The 25,096-nt window shown below is 45.8% G+C and overlaps 1 protein-coding gene and 1 long non-coding RNA gene across 2 annotated transcripts; one reads left to right on the top strand and one right to left on the bottom strand.

Annotated features, from left to right (window-relative positions):
- Positions 1 to 703: 703 nt before the first annotated feature.
- Positions 704 to 24,617, top strand: LOC121601759 (the record flags this gene model as incomplete). The annotated part of the gene is made up of 2 exons (XM_041930566.1): positions 704 to 2,324; positions 24,391 to 24,617. Coding segments are annotated over exons 1-2 (333 nt in total), but the record flags the coding sequence as incomplete, so codon positions are not given.
- Positions 12,170 to 13,168, bottom strand: LOC121601755. Its single transcript, XR_006006183.1, has 3 exons — positions 13,074 to 13,168; positions 12,666 to 12,961; positions 12,170 to 12,577 (listed from the first exon to the last, which is right to left on the bottom strand). It is a non-coding gene; the product is annotated as an uncharacterized LOC121601755 (long non-coding RNA).
- Positions 24,618 to 25,096: the final 479 nt, after the last annotated feature.

Raw genomic sequence — 25,096 nt, 5'->3', positions numbered from 1 at the left:
GATATTTTTGTGGATTAAATTTATTCGCAAAAATGCAATTTATACTGCATTTGACAATTCTAGTAGCAAATTGTACTGATTTGACATTTGATCTGTTAAATTTAGAAAACCGTGTATCTCCGAATCCTCGTAACTGGAGAACAAACTGTAGAACAATGAAAAATGTTGATCGCTCAAAGACCAGGAACGTCTAGCCTGTGGCGACATCTATTGGGCAAACAGTGTTCTAAAAACATGAAAGATTTAAAGTCCAAGTGTATAAAATGTGCATTGTGTTCATTATTTTATTTAGCAAAACTATTCAGCTAGACAGATTTGTTTTTATATGAAAGGATTGAGGCTTATAGGTTTAGGTTTAGGATTGAGGCATACAGGTTCTTATAGGTTTGTTTTTGTTCTAAAATATTTTGTGTGCTGAATAATTGTTCCAATAGTACGCAAACATCAAAACCAACGTCTCTGCATCATAGCGACTTGGACAATTTCTCAGAGATTCTCACTCTCTTGATCATGTCAGCAAACCTTCTAACGCACCATACCTTACGGCCTGTTGAGCCTTATGTCTTAGGCACGCTCTCGCGCTCGCTCTCTGTGACTATCCCCTCCATCACAAAATGGAAACGCATCCAAAAGCCAGAAGAAACCACGAACCATAGAGCTGCATGGTTGGGTAGTGCTGGAGAAAAAACACGTTTCAGTCTCAAAGTTTCGCTCACTCCGTCGGGAAGCAGCAGCTCCGTTGCTGTAAGATCACGGCCCATCCCCTTACCGAAGGCTCATACACAGGCCCTGCCTGTCTGCGATTCCGGTGAGGTTTCTCTTTCCCCAAGCTTCGGACCCACCGTGGTGGTGCGATCGTGTGTGTCTACCAGCCGTGCAGCATAGCGACCGTAGCGGCGTGCATTGTGCAACGACGACATGCACAATCGAGCATCGAACGCATAACGAGCAGAAACCGAACAGCGAAAAAGAAATAAAAACAAATCCGTGGTGTAGTTTTCGAGGTTTTTGGGCGTGTGAAGATACCGATTTATGTGTGTTTGAAATAAAAAAAAAACCTCTCAAAAAACAAAAATCCTCATCGAAAACGTCACGGCGTCGGAAGTGAATATTTGGAGCGTACTGGTTCGTCGCCTGCACGATCGTTCAAGTCCTATGTGCCGGGCATTCGTAATAGTGTCGCGACAGTGGCGGGTGGCCCGAAAGCCGTTGTCTGCCTAGTTCCGGCTGGTGGGACCGTGCAGTGAGCGCACAAACGCGGGTGTACCGGTGTGTCGCAATCGAGCAACACATTCGTTCGGGCTCGTTGCAAAGCGCTAAATCAAACGGCACAGCGCAAACGTGTGCACGAGTGAGCGAGCGGGAACCTGAAGTAAAAAAAAACAACCCTCTGTCCCCTTTTCTTGCACCCGATCGCCGTGGAGAAATCGATATTGTGCAATCCTTCCTCTCGGGTGTCGCGCACCAACCAAGGGTCGATAGGAACGTAAGCGAGAGAGTGAGTGAGAAACGTGTCTGCAAGAAGAAATCGAATGCAAAATTGTCAACCGGAGTAAACAGAGTGATTCGAGCAGCGCCAGTGATCGTTCGAGTGAATCGTTTGCCGATAGAAGAGAGAAACGTCCGAGTTAGAGAAGCGTTAGAGTGGGCGCGAGCTCCCTTTAGCGTACTGCGCGATCGCAACCCCGTGCTTGGTGCAAAAGAGACGGAGACGGTGTGGTGCAATTCGAAAGGAAAATGCAGTGATACACTTTCCGTTTGAAAAGAAAAGTTTCACACTCGGTTGGAGCACAGCAAAAAAAGGGAGGCTGTGCAGTCGGGGTGGAGAGAAACAAGAGGGGGTGTGGGGAGTAGAAATTGGCTCCACACAGCAAAACGATACGCGTGCGGTGTGTGGGTGCATCGCCGATCGAGCCTGGGGTGTTGCGGCAAGAAGTGTTTGCAAATCGATAGGAAAATGTTTCAATGTTCCAGCGTTCGATCGATCTAATTGATCGAAGTGTCGTATTTCGCCCTTCAGCACGCTGAATCCGAATCCGAGAAAAAGACCGGCATAAAGCGAAAGTGTGTGTGTGAGAGTGTGCGTGTGTTGGTATTGAGGTTGAAATTTTCCCGTTCATTCCCGCCGTAGAGAGGGAAAGCAGCAGGAGTAAGCTGCAAGGTCGAGACGGATTGTTGCAGAAGCGATCAGCAGCAGTGGTCCTGCAAAAGCAACACCATGGGTGGCAGAAGGGCAGCAATGCCAGCGCCGTCGTCCGCCATGCTTTGGCTGGCGGTTTTGTGTAATCTTGGCTTGGTGTTGCCAAGATCGGCAGCTCAGCAGAGTAAGTATTGAATAGTAAAAGGCGTGGCAACCCATTAAAACATTATATGTTTTCCGTTTTATGACACAGAGAAAGTTGTCGCCAAATAGATTAGATCAATGTAGGATGAATAAACACATGTCGAGGGCTTATTAGTTTATGGTTAATTGAGTATTTTATCTTTTGGTATCATTTGTGAGGCACAGCAAGGTTAAACGAAAAAAAAGAAGAGAAAATGGTTGCATTTGATTCTCAGAAACGTTATAACCATCTTGTAAATGAATAACAAATGTTTGCTCTATGATAATGCAAACAAACCGTTGAGGAACATGCTTTCATCCTCTGAAAAATGTAAACAAATAGCGGTTTAATGTCGTTACAAAAAAACGTGTTCTTTAGCTGCCATACAATTGTACTGGAAATAAATACGTGCTGTGCCTTGGACAATTGTTTATACCAGTCAAAACCTTCAAAAGTGTTGCACTGCGATCTTAAAAACACCATTTTAATTACTCTTATCTGCTATCGAGCTCGTGATTGTTAGCTAATATCCGTGCATGAATCGTTTAAATATCGCATCCACTTTCTTTCCGCCTAAAAGCAGGCTAATAAAAGTCGAAATTAATTAACTTACTATCCCACCAACCCACACACACACATACACAAACATACAAACAAGAAATGTGAACTGGAAGATGGAAGAGGATGGGCATAAAATGGGCAGTAAGGAAATGCGGTCTAACTGATCTAATCGAAACCCATCCACCCAATCGTTGGTGATGCGTGCAGCATATGTAACGTCGATGCTGAATTTTCTTTCTGGCATAAGATAGAGTGATGGTAAATTTCCCATTACCTGTAGGGGTGTTCGTTTTCTGTTATTACTCCGTTTTATGGTATAGTCCCCCCTGACCACTGACCACTTATTTGGAAAAACATTGTTTTTTGTCAGTCATTGCATCATTGTAAAGGAAGCATTGAAAGCTTTACCGGAACATCTTCCTCCTAGTGGTCGATGATTTAACCGTGCTGTAACCAGAAAGGGATGTGATTAAGCTGCAAAGTTATTGTTACTTTATTAAATTTTTGTGCAGTATTGATAAAATAATTCGCAACAGTTTAACCGTATGACATTTTTAAAGGTTCTTCGCTTATAGTGCTTTCGTGCAAGTCTTTTGTTAAAATTAAGCACATAATGAAAGCGCTGCAGATATATGCCTTGCAATAAGCCAAGTTGATGTACTTTGATAAAAAAAACTTTTTCTAAGTTCGTAAGTATGTGTTTAAGAGCTCTGTTTGCTGTTCTCATTTTTGCACAAGAAAAAAAAAAAAAAAAACTAGAAACAATTAGCATGCATGTACACAATTCCGTTCAGTTTCGGTTCAATTTGCTTTGTGTGCTTTGCCTCTCCGAAGTGCCACAGTGCCGTGAGAGTTTTGCCTGTGCACTAACGCTGCAGCTCACTGCACTGCAAAGAGCAAAGATTATGCAACGGTTCAGTGTCTCACCCGCGAAACGCTGAGACATGCAGGCATAACAATTTTAGACTTGCCCTGTTTTTTTGCCACGACACTGTTTGTCTAGGTTGCGTCTGGCGGAGCATTGGTTTACGAAGGTGAACGTCTTATGTATTGGTTGTTTGGAAGTATTAAAAGCCTGTTCTCTTATAATGAATAAAATGATTTATAATAACCATTTACTTAAACATTGAACCGATGTAGTTGTCTTGCTTTACAAGTAGATACCAAACAAATGCCCTTAATTTCATTCATTCATATATTTCTCAGTGAACCTCTCTGCTCGTTTATTGGCTTTGGCACAGGTACAAACCGAAGAGAGCGTACTTTCTTTGTTTATGCCTGAGCTGGTAATGGCATGGTAATTTCTTTCGTTTGCCCTTTTGCTTGGTGCGTGGTTTTCAGACTCTATAAAATATTCCACGCGACACACAGCATGCGTGTAACGTAGCTACTGCGCCATCGATCGCTGGCGGTGTGAGCCGTTGGGAATTCTGCAGCTTTCCATCATTTACATGCGAGGTTTTGTTTTGGTTTTTTTCTTCGTATTTGGTTGGAATGTGTTTTGGTGTGGCTTGGAATTACCAATCACTTTACTGGCGTAGTGCAACACACTATGACTCGAGAGGGACCCATGCGTAGTTTTCCTTAATTACTATTCGTTTAGATAATTTTGGGAACTTTTTGTGCTCAGGCAAAAGTTTGGGAATAGCGTGTGCCCAATTGTTTAGGTGTTGGAAAGCACAGTGCAGTTGATGTTGAGGTACAGCGTGTATGATAGTGTACAATCATAGTTGTAATTGAAAGGCCTCGTAGCAAAGCGTTTTTTTACACTTGCTAGGTGCACTGGAAAGGGTAACCTCTCTAATACGTTCGCAAGGATGGGAAGATGCAGACGATCCCTGTTCAGTGGTAGACGGGAGGTAGGAAAGGTGCTAAAGCACGACAAGATTCCGGTGGCGATATTTTTCCCATCGATATCGTCAACGGCAATGCAGATGGGTAGAAGAATCGCAAGAATGGAGCACGTTTTTGAAGCGCAAGTGCAAAGACAACCAGACAGCCAGGTCGACTGCTAACGCTCTCAACATGGCGGCACACCGAAACACGACATGATCTATCACGCATTTGCATTTGCGATCGGTTTGTACCGGTGTCAACGAGGTGCTGTCACTTGGTTCGCTTGTGGACTTGACTGTGGCATCCACTACGATCGTATGCCGCTTGCAACACGTAAAAGATGCATCAAATGGCTCGCGTTCAGTGATCATCCTGCAGTAAGACTATAGACTGTAATCTTATTGTACTTTGCACCACTCCCCGGTGCGGGAAGGTCTCGCGTAAGCTTGCCGTTCGTTCAATAGTGTTAGATTGTTGGAAGAACGGGAAGGTACGCCGGTGAAGTGTACTGCCATTGCATTCGCGTGCTTACCACCCGGTGTGCGGAGGTCGTCGCTTTGGGTGACGGACGGAACTTCGCTCTCTAGGGGCAGAGCGTGCTGGCTGGTGGAGTTAGAATCGAAGGCTTGGTTCGAAAGGGATGCCCGTTCACAACAATCGATCGGCCAAATATGGCGCCATGGCAACTACTCCTTCTTGTCACCAATTACGGCCGCCGCTAAACTGGGAAGAACGGGTTGTAGCAGCTGAACCGCTTTCGAAAGTGTGCGAAGTGCGCCCGCAAACAATGATGCAGCGCGGATTTGTATGTGTAGTTGTGTTGAGAAGGAAGGTAGTACTATGTAATACTTACATTAAAAGTGCTGTGGTAGTTTAAATAAAAAGGCGCAATAAGCTGAGAAAGAGTTAAAGTAAGGAAATGCGAGTGGGTTGAAGACATCTACAATGTTTTGGGTAACGTTCTTTCTCCGTTATTTCAGCTTCTAACAGTTTGAGTCATATACTGCTTCACACGTTCTTTTTCTAGTCCGAGGACTTCAAGAACTCTCAAAATCAATATTTTGTACAGAAAGAGTTTTCGTTATTTTATTTGTATGTATTTGCTACACCCTTCTACCCTCACAAGCTTAGAATGTGGAAATGGTAGGTAACGTCTAGAGATTTTTAAAACTCCTAGTTCTGTTTGTGGCACTCATAAATGAAGACTAGTTCGTTAGCGTGCTTCGTTTGCGCGTGGGCCACAATTACACAAAAATCCACTCGGTACACTGTTGACTTCGACCTTACCAATAGTCCACCAAACTCGAGTGACCGGTGAAAATAGAAACCTACCCCTCACGTGGATCGAGAAATCGTGTGTGTAAAACATGGCACGTGTTCAGAACTCTTGCCGACTCTTGTTTGTACTCCTCGCCTTACGAAAACAATCCCCAGCTCTGTGGCTCATTAAAACCAGTGCGACCTTTCAGGGTGTTGCGTGTGCTTTCTTTCTCGCGTTTGTTGAGGGAGCTGGAACACAGCATCATCATCTCGCCAAGATCGCCACCAGCAAGGGGGTGCATGTTAATTGATTTCTCCTTCCCAGAGGAGAGCACCGTTTCAGCGGCGTTTGTCAAGGTTTCGGTCGACACCGAATTGATCGTGCCAGTGACCGTCATCGGTGAGATTTGTTCTTGTGAAACCGAATTAAAACGTGGCGTGTCATTAAATTAACGATGCAGCTGTGTTGCTCCAGAAAATTAGCTCGCGCGAGCAGCTGAGTGTGGCTTCGGTCGAATGAAAAGTGTTCACGCAGTACTGGCGGTGCGATTGAGTTTGAATTACTGCCAAATTACCGAAAACAACGTTCAATTGCAGCGTATGCTCCTGCAGGTATGGTGTGCAAGAGATGATATCGAGCGTAACATAAATAATTGCAAACTTTTCACAAGGCTATCTGCTTCTGCTCGTGTGGCTCAGCACTCCTCTCCAAGGTGGAGAAAGTGTTAGAATAGAATGTTGCGTTGTCTTCTGTACAATATCATCAGCGCTACCACCAAACCATGGCCGTGGCCATTCGCAACAGTGTGCCGATCGATCAAATTAACGCCATGTACCCATCAAAACAAGATTACTCGAACGTGGTAATGATGCGGTCCAATTAAAGGCGCTATGATTAATTGTTTATGGATTGGCAAGGATGTGCGAGTCGGTACAACCATCCTACTCTGAGGTTAGTCTAACGTTTGTTTCTAATTGAGCTGAAACGCGTTCACATTCGCAAGCAATGACAATGGGTTTAGCGTATCGGTGTATAGAAACGAGAAAGGGAGAACAAAGCCAAACAATGCAACTACAAAGTATGGTACTAGTGAAGGAGAGCAACGACAAAAAGAATACTTCCATCATTCAGAACATATTGTAGGAAATGGAATGGAATCTGAGGCAGCAGTAGCAACAGCAACAGCAGTAGTGGTGGTAGTAGTTGTAGAAGTAGTTTTTGCGACCACTTTGAGGTTCGGCGGCCGCAGCAAAGGGAGTGGGAGTGGGCGACCTCAATGCAAGATCCGACCGTGCAACCGTCCAGTGGGGGTAGTAGCCAAACCGATAGTAGCCGGGCGGTGGGTTCACCCTAGCGCGCACGGCAACGAAAGACACTCGTCGTCGATTGCAAGCGACGAACCCGTACCGCAAGACAACGAGAGCGAGATAGCACCAGATTTGCTTTCAATTCTGCCACCACGATCGGCTCAAGGTCTTCCACATGGGAGAACGTGTTTTTGTCTTGTGAGGGGTTGGTTTTGTTGTTGTTGTTGTTTTTGTTGCTGTACCGCCTGTGTCTGCCGTGTTGCACACATATTCGGTGTGGACGGGGGTATAGGCTGTCCTGTGCTTCGTGGGCAAAGCTTGAAAACTAGATCGGTGTGACGTTTGTGCCGAGCCAGGCGTTGTTCTTGTTCCATTACCTTCCATTCTACCGATACTCATTTGCACCGGATGGCACAAGGGTTGGAACGCGCATGGGGTTTGCACAAAGTGCCCCCCGTCCGTCTGTAGATACGCTTTCGGACCAGTTTGTTTTGCTCCCCTTCTCTAGTGCAAGCGGATAAGCGATCCGTGAAACAAGGGGGACCGCAGATCTGCACAAGAACCTGCCCATGATACGCCATGTTTGGTGATGCCGACTTGGTGGACTGAATAATGTCAGCCGATGGTTAGTGGCGAAATGCGTTTCTTCATGCGACACAACCGCCCGTTGTCGTTAGTTGCTTGATATGTCGCGTGTTTGTGCGTATGTGTGTTGTCCAGAGAGTTCAAAGGGACGTAGAATAGAAAATTTAGCTCAGCAACGTTAGCCGATGGTGTAGGATTACGGTGGATCAAATTTACGGCCATTTTATTAGCCATTTTATGAGCCAATTGTATCCACCAACACATGGCAAGGGAAGAAGGCGAGAGTTTAGCTCTGCTTATAGGATTGGTTGTGTTAATATATTGCAAATTAATTATGTTTAAATGAAATGTCAAACAATGCTGGTTGTTGTGAAACTCCCGCAGAGTCATGAAAAATCGCCTTTATCTTGCGTTTGTATGGTGCAGCTTATCTCACCACAGTCCCGATCTTGAGCAAGGAACAGGTCCGAGACAGACACACTCATACTCACATAACACGGCCTGGACATTTTTGACAAGAAACATTGCAAAAAAAAAAAGAAGTGTGGACGCTAGGTTGTATAATAAGCCAAATTCCTAACTAGTTTAAGACCGGCAGCGGCGGGTTTGCCTTCAAAAACTCGAAACTGGTTCCTTGGCTGCTTTTGTGTGTGGAGACGGTACGATACGATTAGCATAACACTGTTACCACTGACACAAACTGCCAGCCAGGTGGCAAGTTTTTAAGCGAGTGTGTTTCGTTGTTTACCCAAATGTTTCTAGATTAATTTCACGCTGAGCTAATATTTTCTCATTACATTCCAATGAATCGATTGGGAAAATTGTAATAATTATATTGAAGAAAATGATGAAATAAAATAGAAATCTTATTAACGAAATTAAATGAGCCTAGAAGTTTCTAGACAATTTTGTTTGAAGAATAAAAATACAATAAAACACCCGGGTGTGAAATGTGTGATTACCACCTTTCGATTATTTGCCGGTCATTTGGCGTTTTTAGTTCCGCGTCCGAGCCGCGCCTGACATTGTCGTAGCGGGCGAACGAAATAAAAATAAAAAAAAAAAATCTCCACTCCCCCATCCATGCCGTGCGGTGTTGACGGCGTTGGATGAGGTTATGATTTTCGTTTGATTTTCCACCACTTCCAACGCACTAAATCGCAACGTCCGCGCCTATGAAGCGTGACATTTACTTTGACATTTCGACACTCATTAACGGGAGAGGGACGCTGGGGGAGGCACAAGACGCTGAGGATCGCATTAGATGCAAGAAAATAACACGGCACAAAATGGAGAGCGAGAGAGAAAAAAATCCCTTCGCGGGTGCGCTTTGGCATTCGCCGTCAAAGTTACGCTGCTGGAGTACCGACTCGCGCCAAAGCCTTCAGTTTAAAGTGGTTCGTTTGGTTGGCTGCACAATGCGAGGAACAGGACGGAGTGATGACGAACGCGCGAGCGCGCGCGCTCGCGGAAAGGTCAGGAAGAATTGGTGGGTCGTTCTTGGCGGACTGAAGACTGAAGCCGCGACGGCTCCGATGCGCGATCGAAAGGGTAAACAGTTTGCCTGGCACTGGAGAAGATGGCGTTCGGGGTTGATTGAGCGATCAACCGGGCAAGTTGAAGCCTGTCGGTGCCGATAAGGAAGCTAGCCACGGGTACGTGTAAGGTTGTTGCTGCTGTGGCGTAAGGTGCGATTGCGATATCGCACGCGAAGTTAATTAAAATTGTAGCAAACTCAGTAGTTGCAGTCTACGGCGCGGTGGGTGCATCTGTCGATTGCATAATGTTTGACGTGTGCTTTTGTATTGGGTTGATGATTAGGAGACGGAGATCACTTCCATAATGGGTGGCTAATTAGTGTTTAATTAAGCGACGAGTGAAATTTGCTGGAATTTCACATCTCAGCATTATATTTTGGTACTAAGGATATTGTCTTTGAATTACTCTAAAAATGAACGAAACTAATAAGAGTAACTTTAAATTCTACCCATCATTATTTTCTCTTGTTTTACTACATATTTTTCTGCACCATTTAGCGTACAGAATACGTTAAAGCCGCATTCTAAACGCATTTTTAATATGTTTTCGCATAGCGAGAAAACCTAGAAGCCATATACAGTATTGATACAGTCACGCGGGCAACTCAAGTGTGTTGCTATCTCATAGAGACAAATTCATAAGCAACACCGATTGAAATGTAATACATGTTCTGTATAAAACCACGACCTAAAAACCCCAACTCGACCGGAAATTCTTTCCCACACGTCACTGCCAAACTGCCTTGACCATGGACCATCCAGAGTTCAGCCAATCTTCCATTTATCGTCCACGTCATAAGCTTTCTTGATGTGATCTTACTTCTTCTCTTACCGTCTCATTTCGTCATCATTCCGCCGCTACATAAGTTTGACGGAGCGGCAATCCGGGTCATTATTCTTATCAATGCCAAACGAAATGTCAGCCTTGCCATTGGCTGTGAATTAGTATGATTACAGGTGAAATTCGTATCATTTTGTGGTGAGCAATCGTGTCCCTCTCCCCGTCCTTGATGTTTGTTCAAGGATAGCGGCATACCTTCCCGGTCACTTAACGAACCTCGTGCTAGAGCTCCGGGTTTCCGAACTGCGGCAAGGACATACGCAGACGAAGACAAAAGCGTTGCGATTAGTCATGGATGGCAGAGGAAACAATCCATCCTCAGCAAACGGTCGCTTCGGAGGGAGAATAATACTTACCGGCAAAGGGAGAAAACGCTACGCATAGCAAATTTCATCTTAAGATTCAAGTGTGATGCAACAATGTGAGGTTGGAAAATGAAGCCAGATGTATGCACTTTTAGGTCGCACCATCACACGCTAGCTTTCGCTGCACAATTTTGCTAATTTTCACCACCATCATGTGGCATGTGGCGCTGGTGACGTAAATGGAGCGTGTAAATGGCTGCACGCACTGAAAAGCAATGGAAAATTGACTGTTAGACAACGCCGGTGTGGGCAGACGAGCAATCTGGGAAGGTCCCAGTCCAAGCCCTGTCGTGCATGCGAAGAGCCGTGGAGATGTGCAAATTTCGTCGTATCTACAATATTGGCCCATTCGACTGCATATTGGCTTTCGTTCGAGAGGGCAAGGCAAAGTGGAGGAGAAACGTGCGCATGTTTAATGGATACAATTTCCATCATTTGTTTATACGCTTGCACAGGTGGGTCATCGCATTAGGGCTAACAATTATTCCATGAAAGTGAAGGAAATGTACCTTCACATTGCGTATCTTTCTTTCAAATCAATCACATCATCATTCGATGGAAAGTACAGCAAAGCAACTCCGATGACGTGTACAACTGTTTGTTGCAATTAAATATTGTATATTGTAAGCTCCAGCTCCATCCAGGGAAATTAAAAGTTAAAATAGCCCAATGTTCACATCGCATAAAAATTTCGCACCAAAAGTACCCATATATCAACCATCCTTAACGCATCTTCCCGTGCCCGATCTCCCACCAAGCAGCCCCATGTGGCACTCTCTAATTAACGCCTGAAATTGATCGCAACCAATAAATGATCCGCGGTGCACCGAACCGAAACCCCGCCGAGGCTGTGCACTTTCGCGACAAGTGTGGCCGGCCCCGCCGACGCCGCCGACCCGGAAGGTGGCGAAGCAGGAAAAGTTCACCGCACAATCGTGCAGCAATGATACGGTTCGGCTTTTCGGGCGACAGTCAATTTTAGACTTTCCCCTCAACCGCGGCGCGGTAATGTGAAATTACAAATTTCACTTTTAACTCTCCACGCAATTGGAGTCGATTTTCTATCGCTGCGGCAGAAATCGCTGCTCCTCCACGACCATCACGCTGGGTACCATTTTCCGGTGAAATTGAAGTCGATTCAATTATTGCCCATTATGATTGGGCAGCTTGTACAGCCTTTGCGAGGAGACAGGGTATGCGGAGGGAGCTTCGGTGAGATAGTTAAAGAGCTGCTGGTGCGATGATGGAGACAGTGGGAAAATTACAGCTGTTGAAAATTTGAAACCTAAAGTTGCGGTTTTAATCCAACGGTATCGCACCCGGTTGATCGAGAAGCCACAAGTGTGCAATCACATATCGTGAAGGCATAGTAGGGTCGCATTCAAATCAGGTGTTTATGTAGCGTAACGTGCGTATGCGCTTTCCCAATACCCGACCCGATGGCGAACTGTGGTGACGAATTGGCGGACTAGCGTGTTCAGTGGGATGGAAAATTGATCGTGATAAATTAAATTAATCTGTAACGGATGCGTAGATAAATATTGGTACAGTTTGCAAAACAGTTCCCGCAACGCAACTGACATGTTTTAGGGGGTGGATTGATCAACAAATCAGATGCAAAAAGTGCTGCCTGCTGCCTTTATTTTACACATCTCCTTCACTGTAGAGAAAAACACGAATCGCTTCCATTTATGAGGAGTAATCTGACCGTTTTCTGAGCCTTTCGAAACGGCGTTAAATATTTGCGGTTACGGTGTGTGGTGAAAATTTCATGAAGCCATTTAAAAATCGTTGCAATCATTGTGAAATTTCGGCGTGTCACGCCTCTACCGGCTCGCTTTGTAATCCATCAAACGTGGTTAGCTGCTACGCATCGTTGCGGAATCGCAGGGTGGAGATGTTGATAGTGTGGCATCGAGTTGGCGAAAAGATTCCACTCAAAGTAAAGCTCAATGGACCCTGCAATACAATGTCCAACGAATTTTTAAAATGTAATAGAAACGAACCTTTGGACTTTGCGTTTCTCGGTTTTCTAAACACAACTCACTCTAAACACATTCCAAAGTTCACGTTCCGCCTGGCGCTGGACGCTTCTAATGGTGGAGCAACATAAAACGGCTCAATCATGTAAGCACATCCGTCGCCATGGTGACAAGCGAAATGAATGTGTAAATATGTAAATATGACCGATGATGTTGAGGCTGCGGGTTGGCTGCCTTCTGCCGTAAGGAATGTGCTTGATCTTTTACCGGTTCCCCTGTCCCTTAAGGTCATCCGGCCATGCGCGCGCATTGATCGGACCACATCGAACCGATCAACATCCGGTTGGGGAAGAATGGCCACCTGTGTGTGTGTGTGTGAGAGAGAGAGCGCGTGTGATTGTGTGTCCGATGAAGGGAAGAAAACTCGCTACTAATGATTTGCATCATTCGTCATCGAACTTTGAATCAATCACCATTACTGTCATCGAGCGTCAATTGATGTTCGGCTAGGCAGAGTGCACGTTCATTATGCGCCGTTTGTAAATTCCTGTCCAACCTTCGGGAAATGATTATTGGCTATTTTAATTCACCTTTCTTTCCCTTCATTACTACCTACACGTACAAAAAACGGCCACAACAATGCACCCACTGCACCGATGTGATATGATCGATGATAGATGAATGAAACGGCTGGCTCGGTACAAGATCTACATACAGTGCGACCACCCTAGTCGGTCACCTTAGTGTGTCTTCTCCTTTTCTTGCTGCCACAACTCCCAACCGACAAATTAACAATGAGTGTATTAAAATAATAACCTTCTTCATTGCTGTGTCCAAAAATGGGACATTAAAATGGCCTTTGGCATAGTGCGAACGCGTACTACCGGCCACGACTGCATTAACGCACGCGAGAGTACTTAATTATACATTCCATATTTACCCAATTAAGGAAGATCGTCATCGCCGGTGGCCACCAAGTGCAGACACGGAGCGCTGAGGGTTTATCTAAACAATCGACACTAACGTTCGCTTTCAGACCGGGCTACACGGTTGGAGCAGGTACCAAGACACCTGCACCGCAGTATATCGTAGTGTTTGTTTGTTTGATTTTTCTCCAAAAGCATCGCCGGCTGATCTTATGTCATTTGAGCGGAGGTTCAAACTTTGGGATGTTTTTTTCTGGAAGCTTTCCATACGTTCCGCTGTATGTCAAGTGACTCTTGAAGTTGTCATGCGATCTGTCGCAGACCAACGAATTATCCACTACAGCGGATTTGCCATACGCATTTTGGTCGGTTTGGCATGATCACGATCGTTTGCTGCGTGATCTTGAAGTGCCCAAAGTGCTTGTACTTTGGCCGCAAAAAAAGGTCACGCAAACTGGCGCTCACACGCCCAAGCTCTAGTTTTGCTGTCGAAAGCGAAAGTTTGTCCACCGATCCGTCACGTACCGGTTGCTCGCAGCCTCCGGCCATCGGTGCTCACTTTCTTCTTCTGCTGTCACAATTCATTATGCAGAAGGAGTTCCCGTAAGATGATCGTCGTCGTCGTTGCGTAAGCGATTGTGCATAATCGATGAGGCGACGGGCGGGAGTCGGTGGACCATCTACTCCTCTACCTGCGCTGTCGTGGTGACAGAAAAGGTGCATGACATTTTTACCGTGTCATCATTAGCATGTCGTCGCCTTCTGTTGCCGGAAGTGTGTGTAGTGGTGCCCAAACCCGTCCACTGGAGGGTGATGGTGGAGTAGGTAATGGATGTTTACAATGTACGGAATTGCTGTCTGGTGCGAACGTACGGCTCAAAGTTGACTATTTGCAGTTCTACTTTAGGACGCAGTTTGGGGACGCGTTTCTCTAAGCGCCTTTGACTTCGCAGGCTTTTAGGGCGTGTTGGAGGCGTGACGATCGTTTAATTTAAGCCAAAATGCCGCCTGTCTGATAATGATCTTTAATCAGCGGGTTCGCTTTCGGGACCGGCAAGTGAAATTCCATCGTAAAATCATTACACCACCACGCTCCAACGCTAACAGGTCGTTTCCTGCTCTTGCCTTTGACCTATGCGAACCGGTTTGATAATAGGATGGTGCGGCATTTTTAGGCAAAGTCACCACCAAAGACGGAAGTGAGTTGATTTTATTCCCATTCCCATTCCCAGGAGCGTATGAATATGCAACACTGGCACACCTTCGTCGCCCAGGCGGAGAGATGTCGCTGTATCGTGGTGATCCTCCAAAGCCCAACCCTTGCTATCAAGTGATTACAGTCCTGTTAAAATAACTCAGCACGCCTGGGAAGATTGTAAAGAAAGCATGGCGACGGATTGGGTGAAAGAGAAATGAGTTAGTGGACGTATTTTAGGCATTTTTTCGTCGTTTTCGTCGGGGTGTGTTGTTGGTGAAATTGGCTTTCGTAACAGGTCCGAGCTGGTTTGGTTTGGCGTCACACCTCTACCCACCCTGTTAACCCGTTCATAGCAATTAATCTCCGTCACAAGAAGTGGTTACGGTGGTGTTTTGATGCACTATTGAAGGGTATCGCTTCCCAAATTCTTCAATTTCAGTGGTTTATTTGCGAAAAAAAAGAAACCTTTCATTGACCGCGTGCATAGACGTCATCGGAGTGCGATCTTGTGGACACGGCGCACCATCCATCATCGGACAATGAAGTCGATCGCTTGAGGCTAGCCCTCTGATGAATGGCAAAGACTCGGTACCGTGAAATCGCGTCGTAGATGGATATGGCCTATCCACCGAAAAGGCGAAAAATTTCGTCATCGGTCGGCACTTCCGCCGGAGGCTGCGGCTTTTGTTGCGGCGTGGTTAAGATCGCACGTCACATCCAGCACAAAACCGGCCCACGACACGACGCCGTGTTCTCTCACCATTCATGAGATCATTTTTAATAAGCATTAACGAGCCACCCCCAAGGTTTGGGGCGAGTGTGTGTGTGTGTGTGTGTGTTTTTAATGTGGCGTCGTTTAGTGCAGATTTGGTGCGAATTGTTCTGTGGCCTGTGGTGCCTATTAAGGATGGGAAAAATGTTCTACCCTTTTCCGTTTTTGCGTGAAGGTTTATTTACTTCATTTTTTTTTACTCTGAAACATAGAGGATGGCGCTTTAGCGTGACTTGTGTGAGTTTCGTGAGCTCAGCTTGAATCATGTAGTAGATCGTGCGTAGTAGCAACATGATGAAAAGGTAAAGGTCAAGCAAAGCGCGAAAAAAGCCTATAGTTTGGCTGCTTAGTTTCGTTCCCGGTGCAGCTGCCTGATAAAATCAAAAAAATATTTCACACCGTGTGATTTTGGGAGTGTCCGGGAACTCGAAGCTGTGGGCAACGGCTCCATCAACGCTTTGTTCAACAATGTTAAATCCGTGTTGCTGCTAGAACCTGTGTTGATGCTGTGATTGCTACCTTCCGACGCAGGAGTGCCGACAGTGTCATGAGTAATGACTTCTCGACGCGTAGATTCAGAAGAGCAAACGACATCAATTAAAGCGTCGGAGTAGAGTGGTTGGGAATTTTGTAAAACTATCGATTCGAACATCCACTCCGTATTAGGCTATCCTGTGTGAGCGGGTGAATCATGTGATTGCAACAATTTGTCACCCCGTTGGTGCCGGAGAAGAAGACCAAGGGTTCCAAAGATCAAATGCATCCGGCTTGATGATACTTGTTGGCAAACCAGAAGCAATACTAGGTGAAGGTTAGTGTGACTAAGTGTGCCTAGGCTTTAGTGCATTCATTAGCTTCGGTGGTGACAATGTATGCAAAAATGGGATTGCATAATTCTATGCAAGTGTGAATCACAGCAATGAGACAGTACCAGAGAGAATCAGATAAAATGCAATTATAGCAGAAACATCTAATCATTGTCAAAGCTCATAAATTCAATGAATACAACCCATAAAGCATGCTTATACATTTCAGGGCTTATTTTAACTAGATCAGGCTAAAGGTCTGAGAAAAATAGTTGGACTATAATGGTATTTTTGGTTTGAAGTTATTGGTTCTTCTACGCGAACAAACATACAATTATTTGACTAACTAATCAAACCATGGAAGTATGGTTCCATTCCTCATTTTGATATTGGTACATTTTACGATTTTCTGATTGGTTTTTATTGAAGGTTTTCTTTGGCTGATGTCCAAACTACGTTTTTATATAATTTTTTATTTGCAGCTAAAGGCATTACAATTGTAAAACTGTTGCGAAGTTATTTATTGAGCAGGAACAGCCAGTCCGCTTGGTTTTTGTCCTTAGAACAGACGTTCTTGTCGATCAAAATGTTCAGTATCTACATTTACCTGTATCTTCACCAGCTCCATTACAGCCATAAATTGTAGTTATTATAAGCCCGCAGATCACTTTGCTGCAACGTTCCTGCAGGCCAGCAATTCAGCCAATTAAAGTGGTATCGATTTCAATGTGTCCCTGCCGTGCGACCTTCATGCTAACAACGCCGTCTTGCACCTTGCATTCTGTTTCATTCGCTTCGCTAGGACACATTCGGAGCAGAAAATGCGTTTCATGCAAAATTAAATTGTGCGAAGGACTTCGGATCGCTGGCTCGAACAGGAGACAAACTTCATTGGCTGGCTTATTTCGCAACCATTCCTTTAACGCTTTTGCGCAGAATCGGTTACACATTTTACATTTTCAACGCCAATTCGTCCAAGATTTGAAGCTTGAATTTCGCTGGAGTGATGTTGTGATAGAATAAAGAAAGAGGGACTCATAAAAAAATTAACTAATGTGCATCGACCGGGTGACCCTTGGGAGGATCAACTAACAGCGACCGGCCAGATCGCAGTGCACCGTCAAGTGCACACGCCGGACAACAATTCACAATGCACAATGGGACACGGCGTGAAGAACAAAACTAAATCGTTTAGTCATGGCCTGTACGGGTGGGCGTGAAAATGGTACCCATTTTCCGAGCCAGTGCCGCCGAGCATCCGCGCACAGCTTTATCCATTTTCTCATGCCGTGTTATTCCGTTTGGTTGCCGTGGATGTCGTTTGCGGTGGCATGTTAGCACCAAGGGGCACAAGGGCCACTTTTGCAAAGGTTGAAATAAATGTACGCCAAAGGAAGAGCTGCCTGGGCTGGCTGAAAGCGCTCCGCTCGCCCATTCGGCTGTGCAAGTTTTTTGTGGACACATTTTCGCACATTTATCACGAATTTTCTCGCACCCTCTCGCACGGTGCACAAACAGCCGTGTGCAGAGTAGTTTATGTAACTTCCCAAACGGTAGCAAAGTCGGCTAGAAGGAAGGTGGCCGTAGCGCTTGACATGCGCACTTGTCGCTGCCGGTCTGTGGCGAGTTTCGGCGAGTATTGTTGTTAAATTGTGCCCATTCCCAGGGGGTGGGAACACAGCTTTTGGCGGATCGGCGGATCGATTGCACAACGCAACGAGCGGGCATTAATTAGTCGCATGTGTAGCCGCATGGACCGTCTTGGCCCGGCGTCGCAAAACAGCGTCTGTGAGTGGGAGGCCGGGGGCAGCAAAGGGAGGCCACCCGCAAACCGATTTGGTAGCGTTTGGCCTTCACCAAAATGGCAAATCTAAATTCCACACAAATTTTACGTGCCCATAGCTCATTTGCTACCTTTCGTGTGTGTGTGTTTTTTTTGCGCTGCGCTGTGACCGGCGAGGGACAGTGTATTCGAATGCCATTCGCCCACCGTGAAGTTGGGAGTAGTAGGTGGCGAAATGCGGCTCGTATGCCTCGGACGCCTTACTGCTCTTTCTTTTGCCGGCGCCCAGTGTGCTTTCTTCACCTTCAGCGACAGCAACCGTCCATAATTTGGTTGATCAATAAAAATCGAGCAGAAGCGACCGAACGAAAATAAAGCGTCCCTCTATGGATGGCTAATTTAGAAAGTAAAGCTATCTCGTGCGTGCGTGGGCCCCTTAGGGATGGGTCCAGCCCCGGAGCGCGCTTTCGTAACCGTTTCATAATGCCGCTCCGCCGTACAAAGGGGTAGGTAGTTCGGCCAAAACAAAACGAAAAAAAAGGCCGAACCAAAAAGCTCTACACGGATGTGTAGTAATGGAATCGATGAAAAGCATTGGGAAAACATTTATTACATTATACCTGCGCAGCGATCTGCGCTGGTGCGCTGGGATCGGGGATGTGGGGGGTTGTACTAATAAAATCAATAATTTGCGATCGATCGAGTCTTGGACGGTGGGCTGAGAGATGGCTGAGAAAATAGGAAAAAACGTTTGCCTTAGTGCGTCGAATTTGTTGAATTTCCTGTGGAAATACGATGATCGTCATAATCGCAAACACTGAGAAAAACAATTGATGCAGCAAACACAAAAAATGCCAAACAATACGGGGTTTAATGATCGCGGGAAAAGCGAAAAAAGGGGAAAATTTTGATCATCGAAAACGCGCGCCAGCAAAAAGTGAGAGGAAAAGAAAGAGAAAGAATGGAATGTATGCAATGGCGGGAAGATAGGAAATCATCGTTTCGATTCATCACCCGAGTACGGAAAACGAGAAGAAAGGAAAGCGAGTTTTTTTTTGTGCGAGTGAGTGAGTGTTTGCAGTGTCAAGAGTCGGTCGGATCGAACGGAAATGCATCGTTGGAATGTGGCGGACCTCTATTGGCGTGCGACCGCACAATAAAATCAACATTAAACTGCAATTCCAATGCAATCGAATGCGCGTCCCGCTGGTGGGTGCTTAATTTTCTAGCATTTGAGATAACGCCTGGGGGGAGGGGAAGAAAATGAAAGTGACTGGTGGAGGCGCAAGGCGATGCAAGGCGCGCGCTACGTGGATGACAAATGACAGTTACGGGGTGGCGTACAATAGCAATCGACCACTTACCCCACGGAAAGAGTGACCAACAACTATCAGAACGAGACGATTGCTTCGGAAGTCGCCAAGGCATAGCGGCGAGCGGGGACTGACTCCTGGAGGCTGACAGTTGATAATTGCATCAGAAGCGGCAACCAAGCAAGTTCAATGTCGATGTCCCGTGGCGATTTACGCTTGTAACTTGATGGCAGCGCACTGCGATCGGCTCAAGCCGGCATGCTGTACATGCTGCGTAGGGTCCAACCGGGCAAGGGAATCTCGAGTGCCAGGCTCTCGAGTGCAATCTTCAATGCAAAGTTGCAAACCTTATTTATTATTATTGGCATTATTTATGATAAACTTGCAGCGCGGAGCTTACTGCTGTGCGTCTTTGTTGTTTTGTGGAATTCGACTTAACCAGGGTCGTTGTGCTGGGTGTGCGGTGTCGTCCTGCAGCCCAGCCCCGTGGTACAGAAATTCCTCCCACACCCACACTCTACACGATCATGTAATCGACATCTCGCGGCTACGGTTAGGATCGTACAGGGAGAGAAGCTCCGGTGGATGGCTGCGAGAATTAATGCGAGGCTTAGAAATGTTCAACGACGGCGTGATTTTGTGTGCCCAGATTTATGACATCGGTTCATCATTGAGGTACAACGCGATCGCGCCTATCGAACACAAGCAGGCACAAGACAAAATGACTTCTCGGAGCTGAGCTCTTGTACTATCATGGACAAGGTGTATTTTATCGGAATTTCGAAGGGGAATTGATGCCATTTGCCATAATCCAACCTTGGCCAAGATGCATCGGGAATGGAAAACGCTGTGGAACTTCAATTTTACCTCAATTGCTGCTCTTGTTCAACTCTCATGGGTCATGAGGCTCATGTTCAACACTTCACGCGTACTTTACTAAACAAATCATCGCTTCAGTGCTTCACTTATCTTGAAGCATCTCTTTTTCTCCTTGCCGTAGCTCTCAATAGGAACCAAATCCACTGTCAAGGTAAGGTTAGCTCTTCTACCGCTCATCCGATGACCACCAAACAGCGACCGAAACGTCGATGCTTCGAAATCGATTACATGATCATTCGCGGTCACAGTCTTTCTAACGTTTTATCTGCGGGCACGAATTCAAGCGCACGGTCGCTTCATTGCCATCCATTGCCACAGCTGCACGCCACGGTTGCTTCTTCAAATTGAATTTTCACCAAATTTTCTCAAAAACCGGCTAATTATTCCGGCGGTCATAATTGCTACCGGAATCGCGCTGCGATCGCTCGGTGCGTTTTCTACTTGATCGCACATTTTTTTTTGCCCCGGGCTTCTTTTTCTTTAGGCTTTTGTTTCACGATCGAAGGTCTGCGTTCGATCGATGTTGCTTCCTGCTCGCGGCTAGCCAGTGTCCGGCAGTGTAAGCCCATGGACGCGAGACATTACTACCGCTGTAATTTTCTTCCGAAAAATCTCCTTCAAAGCGTGCAAGGTTACGCGAAGCCGGGGAGGGGAAGATCGACTCGAAACAATAGGCTTCGGATGGGCAAATGGGTCGAAAATGAAAAATTGATTCGTACTTGACAGCTGGCGGGCACCGTAATGTGCAGCAGCTTATTAAGACGATTCGAAGGGTTTGCATCCTTGATTTGGCTGGTTGCTGTTGGGGGAGGGCCTTCATCACACTCGATACACTAAAAGGATTTGAAATTAACATTGTACATTGAAAGGATGGCATTATTGACCTTTCAGCGTATCGGAGTATGTGTTTAATTCTGGAGGAATAATATTTGCTCAAAAACTTAATTCAACCATCCATCACATTCCATCTCGTTCTCGAGGGTCCATTCTTCCTTCGTTTGGGAAGCAATGGGCTTGTACCATACCCGCTCAAGAAAGAATTCTCGAAACAACGAAAAATAGCTTCAGATAAAAATGTAATTTATTCCTTCTGGTGCAATTCATTCTACCGCTTCGCAGCAAACATAAACGAGGCGCTTCTCGGGAGTTTTGTTTTTCTTGCTCCTTCTGTCCGAGATTAAGGTCAAGGCACTTGAAGGAAGAGACGACAGTAAGACTTGTGCCCCTTCCGCAAGCACATCCGGGAGTATGCTTCATTACTCGGGCGTATGCGTTCGCCCACGTTAAATCCCTCGCACGAACGCTACCTCACCGGGACAGCATGTGTGTGTGTATGGTGATCGTGTGCCAAAGAATACTTCTGAGCCGACCTTAATCATCATGTAAATGATCGCCCAGAAGCAATGTTCGGAACTGAACCCCCCCCACCCCCCCCAGTACTGGTGAGGGGATCTTATTTTAATGGTTTTGCAGCCGGGAGAACGAACACGCACGTACGGGGATTCTTGCTCTTTGTGCAGATGACAGTTCCAAGCACCCCAAGAGCAATAACATATGAGGCTGAAGTGGATGCTCCCCGGAAAGGGTATGGGGGAGATGAGTCATGGGAAATTTGTGTCGTTTTTTTGTTGCTGTTGTTGGTTACCAGTATGCCAACACACTCGCCAACATGCCGCCGAGAAGTTCTGTGAGGTCCAGAATGTTACGTTTTCGGATGACGACAGTTACACCCGCCCTCACGAAAAGTGTCTGAGCGAAATCGGAACGAAGCGAATATTTTTACTTTAATGTGTTTTTTTCCTGCAGACCTGTGCAAGTGTGAATGAACCTAAAGCGTTATAAGATCGAACGTGACCCTTCCCGCAGTTATTCTGTCTTTTTCCGGGAACGAGTCGTTGCACGATTAGAATAGCTGATCGTGTCTGGCTGATGATCTCTTGCCCACCTCTCTGGTACACTGTCCGGCATTTGAAGTGACAGTCTCGAAAACACATGAATAGATAATTAATTTTCTTCATGCAGAACTCTACCCTTATACGCACCCTGCCTGGAGCCGAAACGTTGCGGAAGCGTAATATTTATGTGCGAGACACAGGTTCACATTCTAGGAATTTCCACTGTGAAGTGTTTCGATCCCCACGCATTCGAAGGTGTTTGACGAGGTGGTTTGAAAACTGCATCCCACTCAAAATGCAGTGCGTTGGGATGGCAAAGGGAGTGCGTCCGTTTTGTATTGATAATCATACCCTACGTTTGTTGGTGTCGAACTGCTAGAGCTAACAAGTCGCTTTAAGCAAGAGTAGCGTTACTATGCACCATTTCTTTGCGCAATGTACTTCGTCACTGGTTTGAAGCGGGGAGATTTCATCCAAAGCGAGATCTGCCAAAGGTGTCAAAGATCGTGGAATGTTCACTCCGTTGCAATGCGCACGAAGTACGCGGGAACATTGCAACACCGGGCGGAATGGGTCGAAAAGAAATCGGCAAAAGCAGAAAACGGTACGGGATTTGGGGGTTCGTCGCTTACGAAGGTACGAAGGTGACGACGCAGGCCCGGTGCGAATTATCGTTTCTCCACGGCCTGGGGAGCATGCTGGTGTAGAAGGGAATATAAAAGCACCATTAAATTGTGAATAAGAGAGCACGCGGGCGAACACCTGCAACTGGCCCGGGTAAGCGTTTGTTTTTCTTTTTATTTGTGTGTGATCATTTGGCTGTTGAGGCTGCAAGCATTTTAAATTGAGCTTAAAAGTGAAGCGACTTTGCAATGTTTTAGTTTAAGCATATTTGCCTGGGATGTTTCCTGTGAGAGGCAAATAATTTCTTTTACTTTTTGTCGCTACAACGTTTTGTTATTATTTTTAAACCTCAAATGTTAGTATAATACTGTTTCAAAAATTTGACTCCACTGGTACATCCACTGTGCTGTAACAAAAAAAAACACATTAACGCCACGAACTTACACCTTCTGCTGCACTTTAACGGTGAACTCATCTAAACCGCCCGAAAAATAAACTCTCACGCTGTATGTGGCTGGCGCTTTGTGTGACGACTCGGCTCATCAGGGCTCATCGGCACCGGCTGCGCATGCAAAACCCACATCCAATTGCCAAATCGGGTGCCATCACCTTCTCGAGATGCCATCATTGTTTTTCCTGCAGGCCGTTGTTTGGGAAGGCCGTAGTGGCCACTTCTCACCCGAGCGCGTTGATGCTTTAGAGCTGCCACCGTTCTTTCGATTTTGGTTGACGCAAATAATGATGCGCTGACATTGAACTGCGCAGCACCGGTGTATCTATGCAACCTGCATCAATGAGGGCCCGTTAAGGGATTATTTTTGTTTAGCTTTGGCTGAATTTGAACGCTAAAGCGAGGTGCCATTTTGCGTGCAAGAGCAGTGAGTTGAGGCGTTAAAATTGGGGCTAACGAGTTGGTGGGAAAGCATGTTTCCTGATGCAATGTTTAGTCAGGCAATGCGAGAAATGCTAGATGGTTTCGAATTTATGGATAGCAGAAAACATAATGTTGAAGTGAAACTTACGACTGAGAAGATTACTTTTGACAAAAATTGAAAATTTTTAAACATAGCTTAAGTTGCAATAGCATGTGAAGTCTAGAACATAGACAATTTACGCAGAAAATACTAATTTCCTTAAATCGAAAGTATCTAAAACAAGACGATCGCAACAAAATCTAGTTCAATTGCCGTCTAGACAAGTTATATCTATATTCGATTGATTTCTGCGCTGCACATACCATGGTACGCAGTACCGTCTGCGTGTAACGTAAAACCATGTGAGTATAACGGAGGCTTGTTGCATAAACCAATAAAACTGGGAAATGTTTATAACGCCAACCATTGGCGCAACCACGATCTTATGGATACGTTTCGGCGATACGGCAAACGTGAAGTGTCTAACAAAAGTTATGATGCTATAAACCGGCCAGGTTAGGGAAATGGAAAACGAAGCAGCAAAAACAACCCCGCACAAGCCGGGTGTAAATCAGCCCTCCATCAGCGGGCGCGCTTTAAATTAATAAACCGTAAGCGAGCCTTCAAAATCTAACGCCCGTGTTTATTTTTTTCTTCTTCGTCTCTTTTCCACTTTGCAGACAACAACTTCTACTTCGCACAATCGCAGGGCCGGTTTGTGCCATCGTTCGAGAACCCGCGGAACGGTTTCTTCCCGTCGGCGTTACAGCGGCAACAGCCGCCACCGGACTCGTACCAGGAGCAGACCCTGTTCGTCAATAGCAACAACGTGGACCGAGGCAACGGTGCAAGCGATGGCGCTGGTACCCGCGGTATCACACCGTCTTACTATCAGTTTACCTACACGGTAAGTGCCGTTCTTTTTTTTTACTTTCCTTCCAAGCGTCCTCAAGTGCGACCTTGAAGCTTTTGAGGTTTAAGGGTCGCAATAAGTATATCCCAAAAATAAAGTGTATACCAAGCGAGCCTGTTGGCTTGAGTGTGGTTCAACTCTCGCCCATGTGAAGTGAGAGTGTAGTGTGTGCAGTAGTCTACCAGTTTGTCTGCCACTGTAGATTTTTATTTGATGCTTTAGTAGCTTTAACTGTACAAGTAGTTACTTTTAACATTTATTTTCTTTACCGTATATTATGCATCCGTTATGACACACACAACTGAAAAAGAAAAAGTAGTGCCGTTGGATTTTGCTGGTTCAGAGTTGACGCGACGAAAAGTGAAAGAAGCCGGACGACCTTGTCATACATTTCCTAATAGAGCCAGGAGGGCTGTAAATGCAATGAACTTGTAATGCTCCCCCTTTTTTCTGTTGCAAACGTTGCGTCGAAG

The sequence above is a fragment of the Anopheles merus genome, unplaced genomic scaffold (assembly GCF_017562075.2).
Source record: "Anopheles merus strain MAF unplaced genomic scaffold, AmerM5.1 LNR4000169, whole genome shotgun sequence".
Lineage (NCBI taxonomy): Eukaryota > Metazoa > Arthropoda > Insecta > Diptera > Culicidae > Anopheles > Anopheles merus.
This window is presented reverse-complemented; position numbering and strand designations above follow the sequence as displayed.